We start from the raw sequence: 13,648 nt of genomic DNA on the forward strand, positions 1-13,648 counted from the left end.
CAGGGCCCATTGACCTTTGAAGATGTGGCCGTATATTTCACAGAAGGGCAGGCAGCTCTGCTGAACCCGGTCCAAAGGGCCTTGTACCGGGAGGTCATGCTGGAGAATTATGGGAACGTGTCCTCGCTGGGTAAGGAAGGCGGCAGTGCCTTGATAAACTCTTAAAATGGAAAGCGTAACCATGGTTGTAGAGCAGCCTTGGCCTACCATATCGTTGGACTACAACTTCCATCATCCCTGACCATTCGCCACACTAGCTGGGACTGATGGGAGCTATAGTCCAAACCATCTGAAGGGCACCAGGTTTGGGAATGCTGGTGTATAGGGTAATCCTTGTGGTCTGCCTAAGAATGTAAATGCATTTTCTAAATTATTTTTCTGAAATAACGTTCATTCTGAAATTATGGCTAAACATTCATTCATCCTGAAATGATGGCTGAAAGTGAAGGAAAATGGGAAGCTGTCTTATGCTGATTCAGCTGACGGGTCCACCTCACTCATTGTTGTCTGGCAGAAGCTCTCTAGAGTTTCAATCAATATTTCAGCTTTCCAGAGGCCCCGATCTCTCCCAGCCATAAGTGGAGATGTTGGGGATTGAACCTGTGACCTTCTGCATGCAAAGCAGATGCTGTTCCATTGAGCTAAGGGCCTCCCCTATAAGAGCGTGTGATATTTTTTTTCTTATTAAGCGCTAAGTAGGCATATACAGAGGGGGCATATACAGAGGGGACTTGCCGATCAGAAGGTCGGCGGTTCGAATCCCCACAACGGGGTGAGCTCCCGTTGCTCAGTCCCTGATCCTGCCAACCTAGCAGTTCAAAAGCACGTCAAAGTGCAAGTAGATAAATAGGTACCATTCCAGCGGGAAGGTAAACGGCGTTTCCGTGTGCTGCTCTGGTTCGCCAGAAGCGGCTTAGTCATGCTGGCCACATGACCCGGAAGCTGTACGCTGGCTCCCTCAGCCAATAAAGCGAGAAGAGCACCGCAACCGCCACGACTGGACCTAATGGTCAGGGGTCCCTTTACCTTTAGGCGTATACAGAGTTTTTATACATAGACTGTATCAGCAAAGTTGACTTGGCATAAACTCTCCCTTTGCATAACTTGCAGTTAATCCTCAGTAAAGAAGAAAAGAAAAGAAGTAATGAAAGGAAATAAAGGAAGGGAGAAAGGGGTGAAAATAGTACATCTGTGTAAGCTTCCTTTTCTTCTGTTGTTTTGTTTAATGGAAAGAGTGAATTGCATAAAAATTAAAATTTGCAGCCAGGCAAAATGAAAGATTAAATGGTTACATAGGCTTAGTCTTGTTAAGTTTATGCATATATATATATATATATCTCAGTCGGCCAATTGTGACCTTGATTTCCCCCCTCGTTCTTTCCCAAGAAGGATTTCCAGTCCTCAAGCCTGACCTCATCTCCCGGCTAGAGCAAGGGGAAGACATGTGGGTGCCTGATTCTCAGGGGATGGATGAAACCGTGATCTCCAACACGCACACAGGTAAGGGGCTTGGGATAAGTTGGTTATTCCGCCCCCCGACCCTCAACAATTAGCAGTTGCCTGAAACGGTTTCATTTCCTCTCCCTCCCCCTCCAACTGCCTGAGAGTGTGACCACATCTACTGCGATTAGGAATGGGAGGACACAGCAATTTTGCTTCTCTTCTCATTCTTCTGACCTTCAATTTAGTTCTCCACATTCCTGCAGCAAATCTGCCAATTTTGTTTCTTTTTAAAAAAAATCTTGGAAATTATTTCTCCTAATAAGACACATGTTTGCCCACCGTTTTGACCAACGTACCCGTTTTTGCAAGCCACTGTGTTGCATTTTGGCATGCTATTTTTGCAAACGTATTGATTATTATGCCCACGTTTACCTCATATATTCCTTTTTCTAAACGTCGGTGGGAGAACTGCATCGTGAAATTTGGACAAGTGTGCATTTCAAAGGGTGGCTGCGTCTTATGTTCTCATACTGTCTCGGGCAGCATAAATTTGGCTTTAAATGGGAACGGAATGGGATTTCTGCCCCATCCCTAAAAGGGATTCCAGGAGCATTTTTGGGGTGCCCCATGGAACACGAGTGGGAAGACCCTCTAGCGAAGGGCCATATTCCCTTGTGGCAGCCTTCTGGGGGCCTCATGCCAGTGGAGGGTGTGGCCAGGGACAAAGTGGGTGGAGCCAAAGTTAAAAGTGGGCGGGCCAACAGACGTCCATCTACGTTCCATACAAGACATCTTTCCGTCCTCTATTCAGGCGAGCAAAAGGCATTACAGTGGAGCGACGTCACAAGCCCATTTAACGCGCACGAATTCAACTCCATGTACCTGTCGAAACAAGGCGTGGGCGACTGTCAGAGCCAAGTGTGGGCGGTTCCAGCTAGTGAGCCGTCTTGGGGTGAGCGCGAGTGCGATTTCCTGGCCGAGCACACCGTCCTTCAAGGACAGTATTCATCATACCCCATGGCCCCTAAACGCAAGCTAGCTGCCTGCAGGTCACCCGGAGGGCAGCGCAAGAAGCAGCGATCTGTTCCGACGCTGGAGGAGAAAGTGGCCGTGTTGGATTTACTGAGGACCGGCATGTCCGTCTCCCAAGTGGCCCGCGTATACGGCCGCAATGAATCCAGCATCCGTGCCATTAAAGTTCGAGAGAGAGAAATCCGTCAAGCCGTGGCCTCGGGTGCTCCCATAACGGCTAAGGTGACGAGCCAAGTTCGCGATCAGACTTTGGTGAAGGCGGAAAAGGCCTTGTACCTATGGCTGGAAGACATGAACGGCCAAGGCCTTCCCGTCGACGGCAACATGATGCGAGAAAAAGCTCTTGACCTGTACGCGCTGTTCAAGCCTCTTACCTCGCCTTGTGACGAGAAGGAGTTCAAAGCCAGCCAAGGTTGGCTCAACAGCTTCAGGAACCGCTTCAACCTGAAAAACGGGCAGAGCCCTGGCGAGGCTGCCCCCACCGACAAACAAGCAGCGAAACCCTACTCCAAACAGTTAAAGAAACTGATAGAAGAAAAGGGATATCTCCCGGAACAAGTTTTCAACGCTGGCGAGACGGGGCTCTTCTGGAAGAAAATGCCCAGCCGCACGTACATTTCGAAAGCAGAAAGACAGGCGGCCCAAGATCGTGTGATGTTGTTGTTTTGTTGCAACGCAGCCGGGCATTTAATAAAGCCCGGCCTGCTCTGTGGTTCTGCAAATCCTCGTGCCCTAAAAGGCAAGGACAAACACCTCCTGCCTGTGTTCTGGCAATCGAGCAAAAAGGCCTGGGTGACGGCAGCAATATTCCTGGATTGGTTCCACCGATGCTTCGTTCCGGAGGTCAAGCGGTACCTCGAAGAGAAAGGAATCGACTTTAAGGTGTTGCTGATTGTCGACGACTCTCCTGGCCACCCTGAGGGAGTCCGGTTTGCGCATAGCGACGTCGAAGTTGTCTTTCTGCCCCATAGCGCCACCTCCGCCATCCAGCCTCTCGACCAAGGCATAGTTCGCTGCTTCAAGGCCAAGTACACAAGTCTTATGTTCTCGCGGGTCTGCAACGCTCTGGACGCCGATCCCAGCCTCAGCGCGGCCGAGCGTTGGAAGTCCTTCAACATCGCCGATTGCATCACTTACGTCAAACAAGCCACGGATGCGATCGAGCCGGAAACGGTCAACACGTGTTGGCGAAACCTGTGGAAGAAATGTGTGAATGATTTCAGGGGTTTCCCAACCATTCACCACGAAGTGGAACGCATCGTTCGGGTGGCCAGGCAATTGGGCGGCGATGGCTTCAGCGACATCCTTGAGGAAGAAATAGAAGAATTAATCGAGGGCCATAGAGGAACGTCGGCTAGCGAAGAGCCCGAGGACCTGATAAAATCGGAAGAGGAAGATGACGACGAGCAGGAAGAGCCGGCAAGTTGGAACCTTCCCAAATTTGCCGAGGTGTTTCAAGCGGCAAAGCGCTTGAACGATTTGATTTCGGAATACGATCCCTCCATGGAGCAGAGCCTCAAAATCACACGTGGCATCGCGGAAGCCTTGAGGCCCTACCGAGAAATGTTTGAGCAGCTGAAGAGACAGCAGCGGCAGTTGCCGGTCGCCATGTTGTTCTCGAAAAAACAACCGGCAGCGGATGAGCCCTTGCAACCGACTCTTCGCGCTAACACAGAGCCAGCCGCCTTGTGTGTGACTCACTCTCCATCACACAAACCTGGACCGTTTTCTGCCGGATCGGCATCAGACCCTTGTGACCCCTCAGTGGTGATGTCAGGAGAACAGAAAGACAAATTGCCCGAGTGTGTACAGCGGCCCTCTTCATTGTTTCATCCTCATCGTTTACAGGTGTGTACCGCAGTGTGCTTTATGGGCGGTTTAAGGGATTTTCAAGGGTAATTTTGAGTATACGAATTTTTTGCCTTAGGCGCCGAGTTCGGAGCCTAATCTCTGTTTTAGATGCGATTTCATGGTATTATAGCTTGAGGATACCTGGAGCGAAGGCCCTCAAGGAGGATGTGGGGCAGGTTTATGATGGAGGGGGTGTAGCCTGCTAAAGCGCATGGCGGCTGGCTGGAGACAGGGGCCTGGAGGCCAGAGTTTTCCAACTTCTGGGTTAAAATATTGTAGTTACTATAGAGCTCCAGGTTCAAATCCCCACTCGGCTCTGAAGGCCACTGAGCGATTCTGGGGCATTCACACGTACTGCCTAAGCTGCCTCATGGGGTTGTTGTGAGGAGAAAATTGAGAGGTGGGGGGAAAGAAGTATGTACCATGCCCTGAGTCTTCTGCAGAGAAGGCAAGGTGTCCACACAATGAACAAATAAATGCTATGCTCACCAAAATGTACGTTTCTTTTGTATTTGTTTGCAGTGGCTCAGCTCCTCTGATAAGATCAAGGACTGTTTCCCTCCCCTTCTCTTCCTCCCTGACCCACCTGGCAATGTCTGCCGCTTCATGATGGCTTCTTTTTTACCAAGAGATGGGCAGATCCTGCTCCTCAGCTAAGGCAAACCTTTTTACCCCTTCTCATTTGCCCACCCTTATCCCTCCACCCAAGGATGGCAGGGAATGGCTTGTTTATCCTTGTACCAAGTCTGAAGGGGTCTTCATGGTTTATATATGGTTTTCTTTTCTCCTTTCTGTATCTCTTAGTATAGGCACCACCAACGTTTTTGGGGGCCGGTGGGTGTATTTGGAATGCTGTGGTGACAAAATGGCTGCCGCTGGGGGCATGCCTTGAGACAAAATGGTTGCCACATATAAAAGAACAGAGGGAAAATTTGAAACTGGACAGGGAAGCTCTGCCATCGGCTGCCCCACCAATGGGCGTAATGTGCTTTTTACTGATCATAAAATCATAGAGTTGTAGAGTTGGAAGGGACCCAAGGGTCATCTAGTCCAACCCCCCTGCAATGCTCTGTTTGACATTCCGGTTGAGTTTCAGGGCACTTCCAGACAGCCACTATTTGGGGGTGGGATTCAGGCATGAGATTATGGTAGATCTGGAGCTCTGGTGCAATAAACCCTCCACTCGCAGCTTTACCCAAATTTCCACTTTGTATTGTCATTTTCCTCTCAGTTTCCCTCCATCCCTGCTAATAATAGAAACAGTGATGGGGAAACTCTTTGTTTTTTCTGTTCTGTTCAAAACAAGCGGGAGGCTGGGTGCCCAGTCATGGCATCCAATAAAATGTGGGCCTGCTTGAGGGGGGCCATTTAATGTATGAGAGGCTGGTGTGGATTTTTGAAGCGGTCTTTTTCTCAGCAGGCACCATAGGAGGTACTGGCAGGCACATGTGGGCACCATGTTGGCAACCCTTGCCTTGCCCATTTTCTAAGGTTGCTTCTTACAAGGATCAGCAGTGAATCCCTGTCTTATGTTTTTTGCTCTTTTCTCCTTACAGGCGACTCCGAGAAGAGGCATTCATGCCCGGAGTGCAGCCGGCCTTTTGCTCGGAAATCATCTCTCGCCAGACACCAGAGAATCCACGTAGAAGAGATACCCTACAACTGCTTGGAGAGTGGGAAGGGTTTCCCCCGGGAGGCAGAACTCGAGACCCATCGGAGATCCCGCCCGGAAGAGAAACCCTATAGGTGCCAGGAGTGTGGGAAACGTTTTGTTTACAAATCGAAACTCGTTGTGCATCAGAGGGCCCACACGGGAGAGAAACCCTACGAGTGCGCGGCGTGCGGGAAAGGCTTCGCTTACAAGTCTTGCCTCGTGAGCCATCAGAGGCTCCACACCGGAGAGAAACCGTACGGATGTCTGGAGTGTGGGAAAAGCTTCGCTCAGCAGTCTGCTTTTGTGATACACCGGAGAAGCCACACGGGCGAGAAGCCCTACAAATGCACCGAGTGTGGTAAATCTTTTGCCCCGTGCTCGGCCCTTGTGGTCCACCACAGGGTCCACATTGGGGAGAAACCCTACACGTGCCTGGAGTGCGGGAAAGGATTCCCACAGCAGTCGGAGCTTGCAAAACACTGGAGGACCCACACGGGCGAGAAGGCCTATACCTGCCTGGAGTGTGGGAAAGGTTTTCTTCAACAGGCTCACCTCAGCGGACACCAGAGAACCCACTCGGGCGAGAAACCCTACGGCTGCGGGGAGTGCGGGAAAGGTTTTGCCGACAAATCGAACCTGGGAAACCACCAGAGGACCCACACAGGGGAGAAACCCTACGATTGCACTGGGTGCGGGAAGCATTTTGGCCAAAAATCCCACCTCGTGAGACACCAGAGAGTTCACACAGGAGAGAAGCCTTACAACTGTTCAGAGTGTGGGAAATGTTTTGCCCAAAAATCAAATCTTTTGATGCATCAGAGAGTCCATTTGGGGTAGAACTTGGCTTGTAATGTGCTCTGCAGATCTGTTTTTTTTAGGTTTCCCTTTTCCCTTTCAGTTTTCAGTACTGTCTCTGCATTATTCACCCGTGAGAGCATTTGAATGAAAGGAGAATAAATTGTCACACTATGCAAATAGCACAAGTAAACCCCTCCAGAGTCTATTGTGAGACACTGGAGGAATCCTTGTCCGATCTTCCTGTCTCATGCAAGATATAAATTGTTGCCGTGCCATGCATTATTATTATTATTATTATTATTATTATTATTATTATTATTATTTGAATTTATATATCACCCTATACCTGGAGGTCTCAGGGTGGTTCACAGAACAAAATCAAAATATTAAAGCATAAAATATATAATCAAAATAAAAGCAACAACCCAATAAAGCCCGGTTTACGGATTTTTTTTTTAATGACTGAAGTTTTAATGTATTTTTAATCTGTTGGAAACTGCCCAGAGTGACTGGGGAAACCCAGCCAGATGGGCAGAGTATAAGTAACAAATTATTATTATTATTATTATTATTATTATTATTATTATTATTATCCCTCCAAAAAAGCCATATTTAGAAAGGACATAGGATGTCAATCAAATCAACCATAAGCCTGGTTAAAAAAGGAACGTTTTTGCCTGGTGGCTAAAGGTGTATAATGAAGGCGCCAGGCGAACTTCCCTGGGGAGAGCATTCCACAGACGGGGAGCCACTGTAGAGAAGGCCCCGTTCTTGTGTTGCCACCCTCCGGACCTCTCAAAGAGGAGGCACATGAAAAAGGGCCTCAGAAGATGATCTCAGGGTCTGGGTGGGTTCATGTGGAAAGTGGTGGAGCTTGAGGTATTGCAATCCTGAGCCGTTTAAGGCTTTATAGGTCAGAACCAGCACTTTGAATTGGGCCCAGAAACTATTTGGTAACCAGTGCAGTCGGACCAGGATTGGTGCAATATGCTCAAACCGTCTTGCAAAACTTGCCACCATCTGGTCTAGGGAACCACCCACTAAAAGTGCCTCAATCTTGTTTCAGTTTGTTGGCCCTCATCCAGTCCATTATTGAGGCAAGAAATAAGAGGGGCACGTTCTTTAGCAGCGTGGATTTGGCACGTTAGTTTTTCTGCCAGTTTTCTCAGACCCTTTGGTTCTCAGACCTTTAGCCGTTTGCCAGCACCTGGCAATTTTCAAGCCGCTGGAAGCAGAAATTACAACATTTCTTTATATACAGCTTGGAAAGTCAGAGTTATTCATAATTCCCACTACTGCCGGGGCTGGAGACACGTTGATGTTCAGCTTATAAAAGTTTCCCAGTTCTTTAAAAACCTCCGTCCAAAAGGCAAACAGGTTTACAATGCCACCATGGCCATAGGAAACTTCCTGGGCTCTTATTATCTGAATGCGCACATTTTCAACCCTAAAAGGGGAACTTGTTCTACGTCAGGGAATCCCTTTTATGTTGGGACACTGTTGTACTATTTCAGTCTACAGTTGGCTAGGATAATTCAGGCTTCTTGTATTAATTTACAAGACTCTTAACAACTTGGGACCAGAATATCTTAGGGCTCGCCTGATCACTTATATCCCTGCCTCTCATCAAGCACTTTGTGGGACTCACAATTTGTGGCGTAAATGCACAGTTTATAACCCCAGGAACCATGCATTCAGCACTGTGGGCCTAATCCTGTAGAACTCTTTTCCACCTGAAATTGCACATACATGTTGAATTTAAGGCATTGAACAACAGTCAGTCTATTCCAGCAGGTATTTTAAGTAAGTTATACTGTGCCTATTTATGAAACATATTTTTGTTGTTGTATTATTATGCTTCGTGGATTGTTTTATTTCTCTGTAAACTGCTTTGTGACCACCCAGTCTTAGAAACTGGGATAGGAACGCTAGGAGCCAAATGCCTCCTGGGACCTGGGTTGTGGACGCCAAAACAGAATGTCTAGTCGCCATTTTGGGGGGGTGGGGGTCCAGCAACACTTTTAATGTATTATTTTGAGAAGCATGAACTCATACACAATTCACATAAGTGACACATTGTTAATATCACATTTTTAACGGAAGTTGTTCATATATGTTTAATTTGGTGTTGCTCAATAAAAACATTGCTACAGTGGTGCCCCGCAAGACGAACGCCTTGCAAGACGGAAAACCCGCTAGACGAAAGGGTTTTCCGTTTTGCAGGCACTTTGCAAAATGAATTTCCCTATGGGCTTGCTTCGCAAGACGAAATGTCTTGCGAGTTCCTGCGGGTTTCCCCCCTTTTTTCCCCCTTTTCCTAAGCCGCTAAGCCGCTTATCAGCTGATCCGCTAAAAGCCGCTAAACCGCTAATAGTGCTAATCCGCTAAGCTGTCAATGGGCTTGCTTCGCAAGACGAAAATACCGCTATACGAAGAGCCTCACGGAACGGATTGATTTCGTCTTGCGAGGCACCACTGTACCATACTTCCGTTTTCGAAACACTCTACTCTTTATTGTTAAACATATTGTCTATCCTTAACATATACTTTGAGGCTTTAAAGGATATACAATTCAGTCATCCTAAAGTGTCAGCCCCAAAATGGCACCCAGACTTTTTCAGGTGCCCGCAAAGGGAGAATCTTTAGGCGCGAAATGCCCCTGGCACCCTGCTAGTTTCGAACCCTGTGACCATCTACGATGAAAAACGGCCTGTAAATATGCCGCGTATCTGTTTTGCAGTGGCAGGCAGTTCCAAAGGGTAGGTGCCACCACACAAAAGGCCTGATTCCAAAATCGTGTCACATGGACATGTTGATAGGATGGTGTTTTGCCAGAAGGTCCTCTCCTGGCAGAATCCAATGATCGAATTGCGTATGCAGGGGGAAGCCACGACTAATTGGCGCAGATTTGTTGCTAAATCCTGGTTCAGCCATTTCATGCTGGAATTGCCTTTCGGTTTTTTGTTGTTGTCTGATAAGGTTGCTTTTCAAGTTAGCCGCTGAGTGGTTTGGGAGTTTATGCTTTCAATGTGCAATGTTTTACTACATTTTTATGTATGTTGGAAGCCGCCCAGGGTGGCTGGTGCAATCTGGTCGGATGGGCAGGGCACAAATAATAAAATTATTATTATTAAATTATTACAACAAAGGTCCTAGTCCTGATTGGTATAGCTTAATTGTGCATGTGGCCAAAAAATGAAAACGGAAGACTCTACTCACATTATAAAATGATTTGGTTAACGTAAATAGTTGCCTGGAATAATAACTTATTTGGATTTTCATTCAGTAATGGGTTAGGGTGGGGTATTTTATTGTATGTGGGTGTACAATACTGTTATATGTAATAAGCTAATACAAAATAAAACGACTTGGTCCTTAAGGCTCCTCCAGACAATCTATTTATTTATATCTGCTGACAGCTCAGTCAGTTAGAGCTTTGTGCTGATAACGCCAAGGTTGCAGGTTTGGACTGGATGATCCTTAGTGTCTCTTCCAACACTACAACGCTGTTACTCTATGAACATTCATCCCAATGTAATTCAACAAATCAAATTCCATACGTGGGTTAGATTATATCCAGTCTGTTTTGAGTTTTGGATCCAACTTGCTTACAGGTCCGTTCTACCACATCCTTTTCTTGCTTGTCTGTCTTCCCATGCGGCCATTAATTTCACTGGGTTTACTCTTGGGTAGGACTGGCACTGGCCACAATCTCAGGGCTCGGTTTTTGCCCTGGGCTCTGTCCAGGGCTGGGGTAAAATGTTGCAGCTACACTGTCGATAGGGACAGAATATTGCCAGCACAAAACCCAGTGTTCGGAAGTTTTCCCTGGGTGCCCATACACTACCAGGGCAGGTTCAGGCTCCTTGTATTAATTTCCCAGGCCCTAAATAATTTGGGTTTAGGATACTTCAGGGCCCGCCTCACCAGCAGGCATTTTAACTGAAGGCTGAGCCTATAGCTCTAACCGACCTTTGTGGTTTTTCATATAGAATCTTTGTAAACCTCTTAAGAGACTGTAGTTAAATGTTATATAAATTGTATAACTGAATAATAAAATAAAAACCACTTCCCTAACTGCAAAAAGTCAAGAGGTTCCTTTTGAAAGTGCCTCAATCCATTTCTGTTGTCCAAACTTAAATTTCCTGGTATTTCCATCCCTCCTGCAAGCAACTGACTGCCTAGCAGCAATCCGACTCTCTTAACTACACACACACACAAAATCATTTTGCTAAGTGTTTCTAAGGTTTACCATAATTTATGTTGCTTTTTTGCTTTCGCCTAACAATGTCACCATAATACTGCGTGTTTGTTTCGACAATCCTGCTTTTCATATTTGGTGTATATCCTGCATCTAGTAACTCAATAAAGAATTGAGCCTCTCTAACTCTAGTCCCCGTTTTTATATTCCATGTATATCCTGAATAGGGAAGTTTAATGATTCATTATTATTATTTAAATATGTTAGAAGCCGCCCAGAATGGCTGGGGCAACACAATCAGATGGGCAGGGTACTGCTGCTAATACTAAGGCTTTGCTCAAATAATAAGCAGTGAATTCCTCAAAATAAGAGGTGGAGGAATTTTTTGGCTCCAAGGGAACTTGCACGATAATTTTGCCAGGTAGGTAGAGCATCTTGCCTCATAGCTTATCCTCAAAACATCCCTGCAAGGTAGGGCAGGCTGAGAGATAGTGACTGGTCCAAGGTCACACAGCAGAGTTTTGCGGCTCGTTGGGGACTTGAACTTGGGTCTCTCATCTTAGTCAAATCATGACACCACATTGGGGCAGAGGGAGAGGAAGGGGAGCTGAGGAAAGAGTAGAGCCATATACTTAAACAGTACGGCCTGGGATCCTTTCAACTCAGTTTTGAGGACAAAACATGGGGCCTTACGCAAGGAACAAGGGACACTGCCTTATAACCCATGGGTAGGCAAACTAAGGTCCAGGGGCTGGATCCAGCCCAATCACCTTCTAAATCCGGCCCGCGGACGGTCCGGGAATCAGCGTGTTTTTACATGAGTAGAATGTGTCCTTTTGTTTAAAATGCATCTCTGGGTTATTTGTGGGGCCTGCCTGGTGTTTTTACCTGCGTAGAATGTGTGCTTTTAGTAATAAATTAATAATAATAAATTTTTATTTATACCCCGCCCTTCCCGGTTCAAAAACCGGGCTCAGGGCGGCTAACAACAAATTTAAAACACTTAATTGATGCAACAAAAAAACAGCATAAAACACAGTATAAAACATGAATAACAATAAATTCAGAATTCATAAATCAATTTAGGGGGTAAAACCATCCAATAAACATTTAGCTGGCTAAATTAGTCCTATTTGGGCCAGCGTGGAGACCAGGGGAGAATGAGCTGTGGGGTCTCAGAGTGGGTAATCTTCATAAAAAGGGGAGGGGGAGGGAAGGAAGGGGAATAAAAGATCAGGCTAAGTTCAAGTTGAAAGCCAGGCAGAATAGCTGTCTTACAGGCCCTGCGGAAGGAAGTTAAATCTTGCAGGGCCCTGGTCTCATGGGACAGAGCATTCCACCAGATCGGAGCCATCACTGAAAAGGCCCTGGCCCTGATGGAGGATAGTCTAACTTCCTTAGGGCCTGTGACCTCTAAACTATGATTATGCATGGACCTTAAGGTCCTCTGTGGGGCAGACCAGGAGAGGCGGTCCCATAAATATTTAAACTGCATCTCTGGGTTATTTGTGGGGCATAGGAATTTGTTCATCCCTCCCCCCAAAAATATAGTCCAGCCCCCCACAAGGTCTGAGGGACAGTGGAACGGCCCCCTGCTGAAAAAGTTTTCCTACACCTGCCTTTTCCAACATGGTGCCCACGGGTGCCAGGGCACCCGCAATGTCCTAGCAATTGTTAGGAAACCTCGCTATTTCCCTCGCAAAGCTCCGATTACCAGAGGGCTTTAACAATCAATCTCTCTTCCCAGGGAATGTCTCCTGACAACTCTCTGCAGGTGGTGCTTGTATGTTTTCTGAAGAGGGGGATTGTTTTAAACCCAGTATATAATTTATTCTATCCAGTTTGGAAACGCTTGGAAAAAAAACCGCACCGTGTGAACTCTATGTTGCATGGCGTGACTTCCATTTGAGAGCGAATGAGAAACAGCCCTTGGAGCAGTGATGGACTGGCATTAACAAAACTGGCATGCTGCTTTGCTGAAAGACCCCGGATGTCCTAATATTGCAGATGCGAGAGGTGGACCCATGGCCTCTCCAACTCTATCCTGAGTGAAATCCACCAGGCCCCATTGTTTCAGGCCTGGTGACACCCTGCTCCCTGCGTTTCCTATGGCTGCCAAAGAGCTCTTGCCATCAGAAAGTTCTTCCTAATGTTTATTTGGAATCTCCTTTTTTGTCATTTGAATCCATTGGCTCGAGTGCTTCCCTCCAGAGCAGGAGAAAACAAGCTTGCTCCCTCTTCTGTGAAAAAGCCCTTCTTTTCTAGGCTGGTCATACCCAGATCCTTCAACCGTTCCTCATCAGGCTCATTTTCCAGACCCTTGATCGTCTTGGTTGCCCTCCTCTGTATACGTTCAAGCTTGTTGATATCTGAAGGAAGGTGAAGACAGGTGACCCCACCTAGGCCCAAAGTCACCCCCCCAAAAAACCAGGCCTCAAAACTGTTCAAAATTCCTTTTGTCTTCTAAAAACCCACAGCTACAGCTTTTCTGTGGATTCTCACAAGATGCTGTTCGAAAGGCAAAATGTTACTTTTAAAGGCTAATGAATAGGCTCTGTCATTGCCAAGAATACTCAGGCCTGAGAAACGAATCTTATCTCATTGCAACATCTTGGACATGCTAAACCACCAGGGCTCCTCGACCCACCCCCTCGGCTTTTCATTTCCCC

General features: G+C 46.9%; 3 protein-coding genes across 8 annotated transcripts in view; 2 read left to right on the forward strand and 1 right to left on the reverse strand.

The window, feature by feature from the left end:
* Positions 1–7,230, forward strand: part of LOC310837271 (tigger transposable element-derived protein 1-like) — a 28,306-nt gene extending 21,076 nt beyond the window's left edge. For 2 of the 3 annotated variants that reach the window (XM_083723545.1, XM_083723544.1), the window contains 4 exons: positions 4–130; positions 1,390–1,500; positions 2,255–4,323; positions 5,883–7,230. In XM_083723545.1, coding sequence (XP_083579671.1) covers positions 4–130; positions 1,390–1,500; positions 2,255–4,323; positions 5,883–5,972 — 2,397 coding nt within the window. In that variant the 3' untranslated portion in view covers positions 5,973–7,230. Of the gene's footprint in view, positions 1–3; positions 131–1,386; positions 1,501–2,254; positions 4,324–5,882 lie in introns of all 3 variants that reach the window. The other variant, XM_083723543.1, reaches the window with a different exon arrangement.
* LOC310837236 (uncharacterized protein) overlaps positions 1–13,648 on the reverse strand; it is a 501,393-nt gene that overhangs the window by 261,623 nt on the left and 226,122 nt on the right. The window lies entirely within an intron of this gene.
* LOC310837598 (uncharacterized protein) overlaps positions 1–13,648 on the forward strand; it is a 202,246-nt gene that overhangs the window by 165,859 nt on the left and 22,739 nt on the right. The window lies entirely within an intron of this gene.

Source organism: Podarcis gaigeae (assembly GCF_964106915.1).
Source record: "Podarcis gaigeae genome assembly, chromosome: 2".
Classification (NCBI taxonomy): domain Eukaryota; kingdom Metazoa; phylum Chordata; class Lepidosauria; order Squamata; family Lacertidae; genus Podarcis; species Podarcis gaigeae.